This window comes from Stomoxys calcitrans, chromosome 2 (assembly GCF_963082655.1).
Source record: "Stomoxys calcitrans chromosome 2, idStoCalc2.1, whole genome shotgun sequence".
Lineage (NCBI taxonomy): Eukaryota > Metazoa > Arthropoda > Insecta > Diptera > Muscidae > Stomoxys > Stomoxys calcitrans.
In genome coordinates, this window is record NC_081553.1 from 238,203,965 (window position 1) to 238,221,759 (window position 17,795).

A 17,795-nucleotide genomic window follows, 5' to 3' on the forward strand; every position below is an offset into this window, starting at 1 on the left:
TGTTTTCCCAATGTCTAATTCCGATCTCCATTAATCACACGCTTCCTAGATAAAGTCTATCACGATTAATTTTTAATATGGACAAAGGGAAAATTGACTATTTTATGCAAGAGCAAAAACTGTGAATAGCTCCAGACAAAACAACCATTCGAGGTGTAGCAGGACGCGTGTGTTTGTATAGCCGGTGGCATAACCTGGCAATACCTTCACACCTTATGGGTGGTATTTAAGCAACGCAGCGATAAACAATGGCATAAAAATAATGTTGTTGATGTATTTGTATGCCACGGTGACTAGTGAATGGATACATTTTAAAAACTTGATATTTGAGAGGTAAAACAAAAAAACAACAACAGAAAGTACATTAACCGCAATTTATTCTACCAAGCAAACTACACAATATGTCCTAACTATGGAATGGTATTTCGAAACTCAGGTTATTCTCACAGAAAGGCAGGTTGTGCCGCAACATTAGGTGTATGGAACAAAACAAGTACAAGCGTGCTTAGTTTGGCCGGGCCGAATCTTTTGTGCCCTCCACAATGGATGTCATTTGTAAGGGCCTTTGCCCGATATCTCTTTAAGGACAAACAAAGGATAACAAGTAAAAAGTCGTTAAGTTCGGCCGGACAAAAAAAGAACCTTAGCAAAATTTCAGCTCAATATCTCTATTTTGAAAGACTGTAGCGTGATTTCAACAGACAGACGGACAGACGGACGGACATGTCTGATCAAGAATATATATACTTTATAGGGTCGGAAATGGATATTTCGATGTGTTGCAAACGGAATGACAAAATGAATATTCCCCCATCCTTCAGTGGTTGGTATAAAAATAAGAATTGCTATGCTATTGGAGCTTTATCAGGTTATGAACCGATTCGGGCCATACTTTGTTTGGATAATGAAGACGATAGCGGAAGTCGTTATGCACAATTTCAGCACAATTGAATAAGAAGCTCAAGAAGTAAACTCGGGAGGTCGCTTTATATGGGAGCTGTATCAGGTTATGGACCGATTCAGATCATATTTGACACGTATGTTGAAGGTCCTAGAAGGAGTCGTTGTGCAAAATTTCGGACTAGTACACAGAGGGCTCTGTGGGCTTAAGAAGTGCAATAGGGCGATCGGTTTTTAAAGGAGACTAGCCGTACCAGGGCCGGTCAGCAGCGCCTTCTTTAACGCTCTTGTACCTTTTATTTGTTGCAATGGTCGATATATAAGTCCTGTTTTGGTATAGTTTTAAGATGGGGCATTTCGCCCCGAATGTGAATATCGAATTCGTGTCATTGAAGCGCATTGAAGTCCGCCAATGATGCTAAACGCTTGGGTTCAAATCCTGGCGAGAACATTGTAAAAAAGTTAAGTGGTGGTTATCCCCTTCTAATGTTGACTACATTTGTGAGGTACTATGCCATGCACAGAAGTCATTTAAAAACATCTCCCCATAGAGATGTCGCACTGCGGGACGCCGTTGGGACTCTATATCTGCTATAAAAAGAGGTCCTGTATCATTGAGCTTACACTTGAATCGGACAGCACTCATTGATATGTGAAAAGTTTGCCCCTGTTCTTCAATAAAGTGTGGGAATGTCAAATTTTTGCTCTACTCCCCTATACCTTACATCGGACGGTCATGGCTAAATCGACTTGGAATTTCAAGACGACCAAGATTTTATATACTTTATGTGGTCTCAGATCAATATTTCGATGTATTACAAACGGAATGACGATGTAAGCATACACCCATCCTATGTCGGAGAGAACAATATAATCAATGAGTGCCACCCTATTCAAGATTTAGATCAGTAACAAAATATCTCTTCTGTCCTTAAAGAGTTTTTGCATAGTTGAAAAAGAGCTAGCATTAGTAAAGAATAACCACCTCAAAAAAGAGGATTTTCTGTGTTTTCACCAGGATATAACCCAATCGTTCGATGCGATATACAAGCGTGCTTACCTGGGCGCACCCAGTTTACCTTCACTAGATGGAAAATTGTAAAATAGTATTTATAATTTGTGTTGTTTAAAAGGACGAAACAATTTAGTCAATTTAATATCTTTGTATACCCTCCACCATAGGACGGGTAAAGGGTTTACATTCCGTTTGTTACTCATCGAAATATTGATCTAAGAATCAATAAAGTACATATATTCTTTATCGTCTTGGAATTCTAAGTCGATTTAGCCATGACAGTCTGTTGGATTTAGCCGTGTCCGTCCGTCTGTCTATCTATCGAAACCCGCTAACTTTCGAACAAATGAAGCTAGGAATTTGCACAAATACTGAGATTGTAAGTGGGCAAAATCGGTCCATGTTTTGATATAGCTCCCATCATTTTAGTAACTAGACATTTTGTCTTGGGCGGGCGGCTACAACCCAATATAATTTTTTTTTTTTGGTTTTTATAAAAATGCAATAGTTCGTATACTTAGGGCCTGTTTCACTAAGCTGAGTGACAAGCTGTGAGAAAGAATGGTAGTCACTCACTCTCCGAATCGGACATAGCTGCCCCAGCAAAGAGTATTCAAGTTTTTTTTGGAACTGAATGGCGACAAGTAAGTGATTTTAAACCAGTAAGGAAGGGCAAAAGTCGGGCGGTGCCGACTGTATAATACACTACACCTAGCCCACAAGTACAATGTGGGAGCTATATCCAATTCTGAACTGGCGAGCAAACATGTTCAAACTGTAATAACTACGGTTGACAAATGACAACATTATTGGAAATTGCCAAAAATCAGACAAACATATATATATAGAAGCTATATCTAATTCTGAACTGAGCAAGGCGTTGTACAAAGTTTTAGGAAGATTGGTTAATAAATGCGATTGCAATGGTTTTAGGAATGAAAATCGGGCGATATATATAAATGAGAGCTATATCTAAATCTGGACCGATTTCAATGAAATTGACCAGTAATTTCGAGAGTCATAAGAAAATCCGACCCGCCAAATTTCAAGAGAATGGATTATGATAATGCATTATTACTGCAAATCGGACGAACATATATATGGGAGCTGTATCTAAATATGAACCGATTTCAAGCAAACTTCTCATATATTGTGGTAGTCTTTGAGGAAGGCGTTGTACAACATTTTGGAAAGATTGATCAATAAATGCGCTTTCAATGGCTCTTGGAGTGAAAATCGGGCTATATATATATATGAGAGCTATATCTAAATCTGAACCGATTTCTTTGAAATTCACCAGTAATGTTGAGAGTCATAAAAAATTTCGAGAGAATCGGTTAACAAATGACCATTTTATTGCATTATTTCTGCAAATCAGAGGAGCATATATATATCCAAATCTGAACCGATTTCAAGCAAACTTCTCAGAGCTATATCGAAATCTGAATCGATTTCTATGAAATTCACCAGTAATGTCGATAGTCATAAAAAATCCTTCTTACCAAATTTCTAGGGAATCGGTTAACAAATGCATTATTACTGAAAATTGGACGAACATATATATGGGAGCTATATCCAAATCTGATCCGATTTTTACAATTTCAACAGGCTTCGTGTCTAGGCCGAAAAGGGAGCGCGCCTTATGTAAGCTAATCTGTTTCATATTTGTAATAAATTGTTGTTGTTAAGATTTGTGCCCACCAGCCGTAGAAGTGCAAATATTGGTCCCGTTAATGTACCATTAATTTTAAGTTCGTTTTCCTTGCTTTTATTTGCCTGCCACGCTTGCACTTTTAGACGATTTTTCAAAATTTTCCATTTTTGTTAGTAAACAAGAATTTTTAAAGCCCTGTCCAGCTAGTTGTTTGTAAGCCTTCACTTTACATACTTGAAATTTACTCTCTAAAACCTTTCGTTTAGGTATCATAATGCAAATGAATTAAAGATTTCAGCCATTTTTCAATATACTTTTCAATATACAATATACTTCAATATACAATATACTTTCTATCAAGCCAGCTGTTTAACCGAAATCTTGCTACCTTTCCCACGACCATCCACTTAGACACAGGGGGCCAAACTGCTCACATTTAAGTTTAAGTCAACGATAGGAGGCCACCGTAACGCAGAGGATACCGCGTTCGCTTATGACGCTGAATGACTGAGTTCGAATCCCGTCGAGAACATCAGAAAAAATATTCTGCAGTGCGGCAATATGTCATGTTGACATGGCATAGCATACAAAACCATACAAATACAAAACCAAAACAAATACCATACAAAAACTTCTTCCCCAAAGAGCAGTCGCCCAGAGGGTCGGCGTTCGGGCTCGGACTATGAAAGAAGAGGTTCCTTTAGTTTGGCCGAATCATTGAGTTTAACCGAAATATAACAACCAAAAGTTGGAAGTGTACATTTTTCTTTCTCTACGTAATACGTAACTCCCTAATATCAGTATCATAATCCTTTTCTGACCTACAACATATTCCACATTGTTCCAATTGATCTATATCAAACACGTTTGAGCGGCTTATGTAAACGTAGCTTAAGTTTGCAAACTCTTGCCCTAGGGGTTGAGGTGATTGCAGCCTGCTGGGATATTACAATTCGATAACGATACCTGAACCACACTTTATCTGTCCATTTATCTTCATCTACTGTTACTGGCAGAAATGATTGACTATGGCCAATTCCAATTGACGTTTTTATTCACTGTAAAACGAACGACAACTCCAATGAATCGTTTCCTTGAGGAAGTCGTCGAAGGGGTGGACATTATGGATGAGACGACAATCACGCACTGGAAAGCGGCGGGGGAGTTCAGTTTGATGGCAGAGTGTTATTGAGGAATCGACTTAAGCAGCATAATTGATGACTTAGCCAAGATGAATGCGTTGTAGCGTTTCGCCCATGGAGACACTTAACCAAGCACATCGCTTCTTTTTGTCAATCGCACCAACTTGCGGCAGAGTGAAATGGGACCACAGCGTAAATCTCAATTTTTAACAAAAGGGTTTTTTATGCTGGCTTCCCTTTCAGCAGACGAAAAAACCGAGGAAAACAGAGGAATGCAAAGAATGGATATGTCTGCCACAACAATCGTCTCAATGATTTATGGAACTGTGAATGGAAGCGGCACAAAAAGGTACCTGCCTTGCCATTCATTCAAGCCATTCGTACACGAAAAGAGCCAAACATGTTAACAATTGAAGGCTTTTGAAGGACTTTTTTGGAAATTAAAGTGACGTATGAGTGATATTTGTATTGCTTATGTGTCTCTGAAGCGACACGTTGCCAAGCGCGTGCCCATGGCCTGTTCCATAGAAGATGCTTCTGAGCTCGCATGTTCCTTTGTTAATATTTGATGTATGGTTTGCTTTTGTTCGTTACCCACAACCGCAACGCACATCCATAGAATTCTTGTCTCCCATATCTGTGTCTTGCGCTTTTCATTTCAAACATCCCACAATCGAAGGAAGGAAGGAACTACACCAAAACGAACTTCAAACCTGTCAAATCTGCTGTGTATGCATGTGCCTTCACACACGTACATGTACTCACTCATTCACATTGATAATCCTTTCATTTAGCCAACAAATCCTTCTACAATGACCATTGTACTCGTCTCCCCTCGCAGGCAAGGGGGGCGTGCAGAGTGTTGTTGTAACAAATTGAGCCATGTCCAAATATTGACTTGCTTGTCTTAACTCGACTTGGCCCATTGAAGTCATTATTATTTGTCCTTTCAGTTGTAATTACTGCAAAGCAAACAAATTACAAAGCTACCCCCAAAAAAGAGAATGAGCCCAACAAGCTGCCCTGAGTATTCTTACCCTCACTCTCCCTCTCCGCCTCGTGGTTGCTCTTTTCGGGATCTTAAATGTGATGGCATCTTTGGCCCCAATCAGCGAAAGAGCAAGCAGAAATGGCAACAGAAACAGAAACAGCCACAACAACTTATGGTCCCTACATTGTCCATCTTTAACAGAGGATGAAAGAAAACACAACTAAAATGGCATGTGGAGTAGGCGAAAGCGAAAGCGAAGATGCTGCAAGAGTAAGGGCAAAACGATTATTTTTTGATACAATTCCACTATTGTTTCCTAGAAAGCAATTCGAGTTGTCCGACCATTTTTTTGTTTGTGCAAAGGGAAAACTCCATTTGTGTTGAGGAAATCAATTTAAAAAACCATTCACTAAAAGGAACCATTAAAAAATGGAAGTAACTATCTTAATGAGATATCTGAGACTGACGAAATGAAAATAATGGAGACCAATGATAGGTATGCCGATTTACAAATATGACTATCTTTCACAAATCTGATAACATTGCCTTTGGCCATGTAATTGTCACGAAGAACATAATCCTACCACCAACGACATACGAATCAGATTTGTTTTATGCTCAAAGATGCACATGATTATGATTACTATTCAAAATTCCACTCAAATCTGACCAATACCAAACAATGTTTCACATATGGTCGCATCTGGACTTAGTAACAATTCCAAATTTGAGCAAACCCGGAGAACAAATGCGCCTTTAATGGGGCCAATATCTCAAATCGGAAGATTTCCAAATATGGTCTGGTCTCGACCGTATTCGGCGCGGATGGCGAGATCTCTAAGTGGGTAGTTAGAAACTACTACCACAACTCGAAAGAAAATTTCACCATAGAACCTGATACCACCTGTGCTGTTATATGCTTCTGAAGAATGGGTTCTTCTCATAGTCATTCCGTTTGTAACACCTCGAAATATCTGGGAATGTATTCTTTACCGTCTAGACATTCTAAGTCGATCTAGAATTTCAAGATCGACATTCTAGATCTTCCCCCTGCTCGTTCATCTGTGGAAATTTCGATAGAGATCGTACGCGTAAAACTTAACCACATTTTTCATATTCATGTAGATCGTTGATATTTGCAAATACGCCATATCAGCTCGGACTTGCATCGCATATAAAGTGGTTCATCAAGGTGACGTCTTGAGCTCAAAGCATGAAGTATTCTGTTAGAACTTCCAAAAATCGCGCCAATTATGGACCAAATCGGTCTGTCATCTGATATAGCTCCCATATATACCGATTGGTCGTCTACGTAAATCTTCTGTGTAAATTTTTGAGTACGCGAACACTGATTGTTGCGTAATGTTGCCATATATTCCAAATTACCTTTAAAGTGCACGAGAAATCTAAATTTGTTAATAGCAGGTTGATTCCCACGATAAATTAATGTTCCTTAACGGAACATTAAACAAGCCCACCCACGCACAATCTGCTGTGTCCTTCTGCACAATACACAGAACAAACGTTTCTTTATTTTTCTAGTCTTACCTTCTAGGTTTGGTAGTTGCACATTGACTTCAATGGTTTCTGTACAATATTGCAACTAAATTACACTCAGAGAAATTTTTTAGTAAAAGTCTCATAGAAATTGGAAGGCAGTAATTTAAAACAAGTTAAAGTGTGTTGATTTCGGCCGGGCCGAATCTTATATACCCTGCACCATGGATTGCATTTTCCAAGTTCTTTGCCCAGTATCTCTTTGTAGGCAATCAACAGATGATGGATAAGAATTGCTATGTTATTGGAACTATGTCAGGTTAGAAAACTCGGCGGGCCTTACTTGGTTTGTATGTTAAAGACAATAGTAGATTTGATTGTGCAAAATTTCAACCAAATCGTATAAGAATTGCGCCCTAGAGAGACTATCATGTAAAATGGGGAGATAGGTTTGCATAGGAGCTATTTCAGGTTAAGGACCGATTCGGGCCATATTTGGCACGTTTATTAGAGGGCATAGAAGAAGTCGTTGTGCAAAATGGAATAAGAATTACGTCCCCTAGAAGCTCAAGAAGTCAACTCGGGAGATTGGTTTATATGGGAGCTATATCAGATTTAAGATCGATTCAAACCATACTTGGTACATCCTTTAAATGTTATAGAAGACGTCATAGAACAAAATGTCAGCCAAATCCGATAGGAATTGCCATATCAGGGTTTTAGCCGATTTCAACCACACTTGGCACATAAGTTGCAGATTGTTAGAGAAGTCATTGTGTAAAATTTCACCAAAATCGGAAACGAATTGCGCCCTTTAGACGTTCAAGAGTATAATTTAAAGATCGGTTTATATGGGTGCTATATCTAAATATGGACCAATATGGCCTGTTTACAATCCCAACCGACCTACACTAATAGGAAGTGTTTGTGTAAAATTTACTCTTTCGAAAGTTTCTACAGACAGATGGACGGACGGACATGGCTAGGTCGATCTTAAAATGTTAAGACGATTAAGAATATATATACTTTATAGGGTCCAAGGTCAATATTTCGAGGTGATACACACGGAATAGCGAAGGTAGTATGCCCCTATGGTGGAGAGTATAAAAAACGGCAATATTTTCGTGGCTTCATGAGTTCTTCTGGGCCTACATTCTTTCACCGTTCTATGACTTATCGTTTAATCACTGAATTCGTATTGCGTAACGTTATACTTCTATGTAAAGTTCGTAATCCACTCTTAATTATGTTTCATTTCATAAGGCTATACGTTATCCTGTAGCCGCATGTTTTTTTTTTTTTTTTTTTTTTGTTTTTTCTTGTTTTGTTTGAGCCGAACTGATACTTGGCCTAACAGGTTTATGTCCTCTCTTCTAAATGACTTTCATTTAAGACCAGTAAAGTTATGATAGGATTAAAGGTCCTTTTAAAAGAGAAATGGGCGCTCAGATAATTGTTGACCTTATATGGATAATGCCAGTTCGTTCTCTACTCTTAAAATCCTTTTATTTGATACACAGATTGGCGGCCAAATACTTGACCCAAAATATGGATATCAAATTCGTGCTCTACTCTCAAATATCTCGAATTTAAACCCAAAATTGTCATCATTAAGTTAGATGTCCGTTAAGGCGTTTTGGGGTCAAGACCCTCTGAAACTTGATTCCAAATTTTAATGCTAGGTTCGTACTCTACTTCTAAAACCCTAAGGCTTCCATCCGTATATCCCCTTTTTTCAACATAGAATCATTCTTCACTATAAACATTTCAAGACAATCGTTTATGTTGTTGGGTATATATGGACATAAAAACAAAGTGATATTTGTTTTAACATGATAGAGATATGAACCCAACATATAATGCAAAATACTGCTTTCCCTGCCTTACTTCTTCAAAGTGTCCACCAACGATTTCGTTCATTGACTTTTTCCTAGATAATAGGGCGCAAATAAAAGTTATATCTTAAATTTAGATGTACGTATTGGGTATATACATATGTGAATCATAAGAATGTGAAATCAACATTTACTTGTACTTGGTGGCGTAAGTTTGCTGATATTTTGTACCCATTAATGTTACTTATACGGGCACCGTAAGCTTAGGCTGACGAAAATATTCATGAAATGCCATTTAGGCTGTGTGTCGAATGGTAGCAAAGTTGTAGTAAAATAGTACAAATATGACGTTAAGTGTAATGAATAATTTTTGAGTAGCCCAGGGGCTAGTAAGATTTTTGACAGCACAGCATATTTTGACGTTTCATTGAGCAAAGACCGATGTCAGTAATTGTAAATTCATTTGCGTTTTGGTAACCAACTTGCGTGCGGCATAACTTAGCCGCCTACATTGTTTATTATCATTGGCAACGGGATTCCAAAAGGTTGTTACAAAACTTTCTAAAATTGGGAAATAATTAATACAGATGCCTTTAAAATAACATTACTTGTCCTACTCGCCGTGTTTTGGTCTTTGCCAAAGCAAGACCTACAATATCTCCATATTGCAAAGTTCGCATTTGCAATATAACTGCTAGCAGTAATGGAAAATATTAATATAATTATTATTTTCCAGCTTTTTCCTCCATTATAATATAGCGCGCAAATCTTTTTTACTTTCGGTTTTTGACAAATGTAAAAATTTGTCAGTGTTAGAAAAAATGGTCGATTGGCACAGCCAAATTAATTTTTTTTCTCACCAATGTAAAAAAACAACCCCCTACGTCGTTTTTACATCTCACCATAGCAGATTGCTATCATTCGACACACGCTCTTTGCATGAAAAAAAAATCAAATTTTTTTAAATCATTAAACAATAATATTAGAAATTATCCAAACATTTCTCTGTTTGTTTGCATTGAGTTATGAGTTACATAAATATTTTACTACATAAATAATTAGAAATGGCCATAATCGCCTCAAGTTCTCCATCTTCTGTGGAATCCCAAATCTTTTGGCATCAAAAGAAACTTTGAGAAGTACACACATAGTTCGCCTGAACTTGACATGGAAGAAGAAAATTCCAAATTGTTTTGAATACTCATTTGTATTCAGGAAAGGCATATTAACGTAAACAGATATCGAAACAACTTATCCATTGTGCTGCTGTTGGCAGCGAATTTCTACGAAATCCAATACCTTAGCAAATACTTATGCGTGACCGTTTAAGAGTTAATAGATGCCACATACTCATCCATACAGGGCACGAAATGAAAATGAGAAATATTTATGTAAGTGGTATAGAAAGAGCCGTGCATGAATGTACCTTTTCCATCGTTTCGGTTTACCATTGCAGAGATTGCATCATTTCAGGGAAATCTTACCTTTGACCAGGGTCAATATGCCTAGGGGCATTACCAGCACGGCCACCATGAGATCTGTTATGGCCAGTGACATGAGGAAGTAGTTGGTGACATTCTGCAGACGACGTTCCCAGGCAATGGCCAAACACACCAGAATATTTCCCGCCGCAGTTCCAATTACAAGTATCAGCGCCAAAAGAGCCCAATAATTATTCAGGTGGCTATTGACCGGCACATCACTGGTTGGACTTGCAGTTTCTACGCCTTCGCCAAAATCCGTCGTTGGGGGCTTGGAGGTGAGGAAGGCTCGAATTGGGTCGGTCTCCTTGTAGTAGGAGTCGTAGTCTAAATCAAAATAGGTGGAATTATTAGCATTTGGACTAAACAGATTGTCATCTGGCGTTGCTTCTTTGGAACCCACAGCCGTACTCGGTAGCCATAGGTTATTGGTAGTGTTGTAGATGAAAAAGACTTCTTGGCTTGCTTGGTATTTGAAGTGGTCTGCCATGTTACTTCTGGCCGCCAAGAGAGGACTCACAAAAGCAAATTTATATGTAGTTAGCAGCCCTCCCAAAGTGTGGTACGTGCATGAATAGCTCTTTCTCTACTGCTGCTGTTGGTGATTGTATCGTCATCATCGCCACCAATCGCCGCGGGGAGCTGCTTAAAGTCGTGAGCTCATGTTCCGGCTGTTGACTTGTAATTGCTCTGGCAATTTCGCCGTAATTAACCTTTTTGATTTCCTCTAACGGCATGAGCTCTGCGTCAGCAATAGTTTTTCTAGAGCTCTTATAATTCTCATTCAACAACATTTCATAGCCTGCATTGTGCGGGTTTGTGCGGTTGTGGCCACTCTTCAAACTTCAATCCAAGCAATGTTACCATCTCATTTAACCCCCACTTCAGCCGCATTCAACCTGAAATGGAAAAAGGGGAAAAAAGTTAAATGAAATTAAACATTTCCCGCAGCAGCAGCAACAGCAGGAAACACAAAAACACAAACTCTCAAAGCCACACACACACACACACACACAAACACCACCAGCAATGTAATCATTCATCGGTGTAAACAAAGAAAAAATCATATAAATTCAGCAGTGTTTAGAGAGTTTCTTTTGACCTTTTCCCCCTGAAAAAAACCAATTTCAAAGGAAATTAAAGCAAGAACGAAAAGAGTTGCCACCGACATGGCGGCTAGGTGCATTTTTTTTAATCCTAATGGATTGGTGATGAAAACCATGACACCGCGTGGCGAAATACTCCCCCGCTACTGCTCAACATTGGCCCGTGAACTAGCAAATATGCGCGACCTGGCGTTCTTCAGCCATGGCGAGTAAGGATTTTTATCTGCAAATAAACATTAAGATGAAGGAAAGCAATAACAATTCATTCATTGCCGATTATACACTCGTAAATGTGTACTTTGATTTTAATTTTTCATTAGCACACGGGTGTTTGCACTTCAGAGTTGCCTTGCCTTGCCATGCCGTCCCCGCCACCCATTGCCCATGTATCTCCGCCTCCGTTTAATGATGTTGACTTTCACCCGTTTATCTCGTTTGGCTGCAAAGACTCGGGGTTTTCCTTACGCTTTTAGGCCCGCCCAGGCACAGACCCTATCTGTCGGGATACATTGAGTGCTGCTGAGTTCATAGACATGGCAAAGGTTGATTTAACTTTGCTCCTGCTGCTGGCTGACTGGCTCTACCTTTGCCGATACCGTTGCATCGCCCGTACCGTTACCGTTACCGTTGCCGTTGCCTTTGTCTCCACCTTTATTCATATTTGTTATTTTACGACTTAATGACTCTGCTGGGATTAATATGACTAATGGCTTTTGTGAAGAATACAACATTTGGATTTGTTTCCATCATTACCTTTTCCATTCGGACTTTTCTTTCGTTATTCTTGAAGTTGAGCATTGCTCGAACAACCAAAGCCATTCTGGGGCATCCCTTACGTATGGCTCCATGCTGCTGCCCCTTTGAAGGCCTCACAAAGCATTAAACTAAAAACGATTCGTGATTTATGTAGGCACACAAGTTATAGTTACAAAGGCTCATTCATTCGTTCCTTCCTTCATTCATTCACATGCAAAGAAACACTTTGTGAGGCTGCAAGAAACATGAAGCAACAGGAGCAGTCGTCCTTTTGCATAAAGCTCGAGATCAAATATCATTACTGGCAAGTCCAGGCAAAGAAGTAAGGAAGTCCAGCTGGTATAGGTATACAAAGCGTTGAGCTTTCAGCCCATCTTTTTGTTATTATTCTAGTTAGATTGAATTTTAGATAATGAGTTGTTTTTCAATTTTCTAACAATCCAAAATATTTATATTTCCACAATGTTTGATGTTTATGTTCGACATATACCAGTAAGGTGAAAGTTTTCTAGAATTAGATCCATTCACTGCACCAATGGGATACCATTTAGACAAAAGTAAAAATTAATTATGCATGGTAAAGTTTTTTTTGTGGTTCACATGGGCTACAAGACTTTGCCACAGGCAAAAATAACCAACCTATTACATAATGACAACACCAAAAATAGCCACACCTTTTTGTCCCTTTGGTCAGTGATTTTCATCCATTTTGTGAGGTATGTGCTCAACCGGATTTTTGTTTATTCTCGAGCCATAAAACGTATCAGCCGATTTTCGCTCTTAAGGGAGCAATGAGGTATTTTTGACGCAATCTCAAATGAATTAGGAACAGGGTGACTGGGTCCTATGTGACGTGTCTTTTCATCAGATATCGTTGACTACTAGGAATATTAGAAGCAAACGGAATGCTTGAGGAGTTAAAGAACATGTATATTAATAATTTTCAATGCAGGCAATCTATCAAATACAGAATCCGGCTAAATCGTTGAAAGCTGTCGGATACCAGTTCGTTTTTGTTGGAAACGGCAGAAAAATTGCAACACGGAATGAGCAATCCAAGTTGGTTAAATACTATGGAAGCGATTGATGAATTGCTACGAAAATGCGTTGACTTTCCATAATCTTCTGACTTTCCATAATCTTTTTTCTTTAAATTTAGATACAAAATGCCATGCCAGTCATGTACACATTAGAAGAGCAAAAACAACAAATGCAACGAGCTCAGCCACATTTCCAAATGTATACCAATGGATGGATCAGGTAGTTTCCTTACAGTAATATTCCTCAAATTGCAATCATCTCTTCTAACAAAATTTCTAAAATAAATTTAAAAAAATTGCCTACAGTAATTGAAAGCAGTAAGGAAAGGCAAAAGTCGGGCAGTGCCGACTTTATAATACCCTACACCTACACTATAGGTACAAAGTGGGAGCTATATTTAATTCTGAACCTATTTTGATGAATCTCGGAGGATGTTTTCAGATGGGTTATTAAACAATCCCTATCAAATTTCGAGCAAATATGTTCAAACAGTAATAAATACGGTGGACAAATGACAACATTATTGCACTAGCCAAAACCTGACGAATATATATACGTGGGAGCTACATCTAAATCTGAACCGATTTTGACCAAACTTCTTAGATATTGTGCTATGCATCAAGGAAAGAGTTGTGGACAATTTTGGCAATATTGGCCAATAATGCGATTGCAGTGGCCCTAGAAGTGAAAATAGGGCGAAATACATATATGACAGCTATACATTAATCTGAACCGATTTCTATGAAATTTACCAGTTATATTTAAAGACAAGAAAATCCTTCCTGCCAAATTTGTAGAGAATCGGTTAACAAATGAGCACTTTATTGCAATATTATTCAAAATCTGACGAACATATATATGGGCAAACTTTTTAGATGTTATGGTAGTCGTCGGGGAAAGCGCTGTACAAAATTTTGGCAAGATTGATCAAAAATGCGCTTGCAGTGACCATAGAAGTGAAAATCGGGCGATATATATATATATGGCAGCTATATCTAAATCTGAGAATAATGAAATTCATCAGTAATCGGTTAACAAATGAGCACTTTATTGCAATAATTCTCAAAATCGAACGAACATGTACATGGAAGCTATATCTACATCTGATTGGTCAGTAATGCGCTTGCAGTGTCTCTAGGAATGAAAATCGGGTGATATATGTATATGAGAGGTATATCTAAATCTGAACCGATTAATTAAGTCGAGAGTCCTAAGAAAATCCTTCCTTCCAAATTTTGAGAGAATCGGTTAACAAATGATCATTTTATTGCATTATTACTGCAAATCGGACAAACTTATATATGGAAGCTATATCTAAATCTGAACCGTTTTTTTCCAATTTCAATAGGCTTCGTCTCTAGGCCAAAAAGCATGCCTGTAACAAATTTGAAGACGATCGAATGAAAACTGCGACTTGTAGCTTGCAAACAAATTTGCATGTACAGACGGACATAGCTAAATCGAAACAGAAAGAGATTCTGAGTCGATCAGTATACTTATCAATGGGTCTATCTCTCTTCCTTTTGGGTGTTACAAACAAATGCACTAAGTTATCATACCCTGTACCGCGGTAGTGGTGTAGGATATAACAAGTAACAGACAAACATAAAAAATAGTATAACATTTTTTTCACCAGATTTTTGTTCTAAAAACAACAGATTTTGTTCGCTGATTTTGCTGACCGTATGTTTGCTAATGCAGCAGTCATATGTTTGCTGAAACAGCAGTAATGTCTGCTTTCTCATTTTTAGCAGACAAAATCTGCTGTTTTAGCAAACATTTTTGCTGTTTTTAATAACAAATTTGTTGAGTGTAAGTGTCCATGTGATCTGGCTTGATGAGAAAAATTGAAATTTGTATTTTAAACCGGGATACAATGTTGCAGGGATGACAATTTTGAAGGAACATCCTCTTATGTTATTCCGTTTATGTTATTATATAAAAGAATTAAAGCTTTCTTGGACGTTGCTATGGTTTCGTTGGCATATTTTAAAATAAATAGGTCACATTGTCGAGTACCAACGTATTTCTAGCCACGAGGTCATCTATTCTGCCTTGCATTGTTTGTCTACTTATCAATGTTAATGACATACCGTCCGTTTATACTGTTCGCAATGATCGAACAGACCATAATATGGTGTTTTGTAATTTGGAAACTATTTTTAAATAAAGTAAAGATAGATTATAAGAAATTTGGAAAGCTTTTGGACGACAATTTGAACTTTTTAAGACGAATCTTCCAGTTTGTCGGAATTATGTGAACATTTTTTGAACGCACTTTTTGTAACAGCGGCACATAGCTCTTCTACAAATACAATTGTCGGAAATATAAAGTAGTCCATTAGTCCGTGGATATCTAACTCTTAAGATTGCACTTATTGAGCGCAAAAAGTGAATGTTAAGGTTAAGAAAAAAGAACTCAAGCATTGAAGATTTGGCTGAACGTTTAATAGGGATCAGTTAAGTCATTCAGGTGAGTAGTTTTTTTCTATCTCGAGGAAATGTAGAAAAATGGTCTTTTCTGTTAAAGCATCATGATAAAAAGACGGGGTAAAAATATGGATATTTCGACGGAGAACAGTGGCTGCACACTTAAACATAAACTTTTTCGATAATGTGACGAGATTTCGATCCGAAATGCTTCATTTTAGTAATGATGACATTAATTTTTATCGTACGATTCCTGGAACGAATTTTAGATTTGATACATTTGATATCGAAATCATTTAGAAAGTTTGGATGTGAATAATTCATTAGGATATGTTAGAATTACTGCTATAATTTTATTCACGATGAAGTGTGCAATGAGCTTAGATACTAACCAAGATTTTTAATAGAATGTTACTGGAGTCAAGGTACTCAGATATATTTGAGGTGGAAAGAGTTGTACCAGTCCAAAGTCTTAGGGTTTTGTCGGAATTAAGCACTTTAGACTGATTTCAATATCATCTGTGATTGATAAGATCTTAAGAAGATTAATTTTTAGCAACTTTCTGAATAAGTAGATGCTAATAATTCGCTGTTTAGCTGTTAATTTAGGGTCAGAAGAGGACAGGGACAGGGGAAACTGTAAAAAACGTTTGCAGTAGTTTAGAAACTGGGTACAACGGAATAGATGCTGTATTTTTGATCCGGCAAAGGCTTTCGACATGGTTGACCAAGCAATTATTTGAGAAAGTTCAAGTTACTTGGGAACTTCCCTTTGAAGTTGACATTTTTTTGCGGCGTAGAAGACATTTTGTGGAAATTGGAAAGGGTACAAGTGAGCTTCTTCCTGTGACATCGGGAGTTTCTCAAGGTAGCGGTCTTGTCTCGTTGTTATTTCATTAATACATAAATGATTTGGCTAATACAGGTTTTAAAGGGAAATTGTTTATATCTACATTGTCTATAATTATGCGGGAGGTTCAAACGACGATAGAATATGACGCAGCTATTTCGTGGGAGTTCTTGAAGATTGAATCGCTTTAAGCTCAAACCTAAAAAGACAACATTCTTTAGGTTCAGACGATCCGTACCCAAAGACAACTAAGTCATGAGCGTGCATATCGATGGTGAGGAGATTAAAGAGTCATAAAATGTTTACTTCCTCGGTGTGGAGTTGACATGCCATCACATTAATTTGTTCAAATCTAAGATTTCTTCTGGCAAAGGAATACTACTCATGCTCAAACGTTTGTTTGATACTTGCACAAACTTAATTTTATATACTTTGTTGATTCACTCTCACATTTACAACCTACTAAGGCTTTACGCTTTAAAATCAAGACTACCTTTAAAATCCTTACATTCCAAAATAAATCATTGAAAGTTAATTTTAGTCTATCTCAACGATAAACATATTCTACCGATAAAGGGTTTATATAGACAGCAACCTAACGTGCATGCATTTAAATTTTTAATAGATGTACGTTCGCGCGGGATACAGTTTTGCCGAATGATAGTGTATACTCGGTGATTTACACGACAAGCAATGCATTTCAATTCCGTCGGGTGTACGCTTGAAATGACGAAGCGACTGCCTTCAAGAATGAATTGAAAAAGTATTTATTAGCTGGTGTGAAACTTCTTCTAACAAACGGATTTTTATACCCTTCACCACCACTGTGCTACATGGTATTATAAGTTTGTTCTTTTGTTTGCAACGCTAAGAAGGAGAAGAGCTAGACCTTTTAATAGGTATACCGACCGACTCAGAATCACTTTCTGATTCGATTTAGCCATGTCCGTCTGTGCGTCTGTGAGTCCATGTATTCTTGTAATCAATGTGCAGGTCGTATTTGTTGTCCAATCATCACAAAAATTTGCCCATATCACTTTTTTGGCCCAACGACAAACGCTATTGATTTTGGTAAAAAAATCGGTTCAGATTTAGAT

General features: G+C 37.9%; 1 protein-coding gene across 2 annotated transcripts in view; it reads right to left on the reverse strand.

Moving 5' to 3' along the window:
• Nucleotides 1-17,795, reverse strand: part of LOC106088029 (uncharacterized) — a 121,526-nt gene that overhangs the window by 64,104 nt on the left and 39,627 nt on the right. For both annotated transcript variants that reach the window (XM_013253316.2, XM_059363032.1), the window contains exon 2: nt 10,519-11,414. In XM_013253316.2, the coding sequence (XP_013108770.2) occupies nt 10,519-11,005 (487 nt within the window). In that variant the 5' untranslated portion in view covers nt 11,006-11,414. The remainder of the gene's footprint in view (nt 1-10,518; nt 11,415-17,795) is intronic.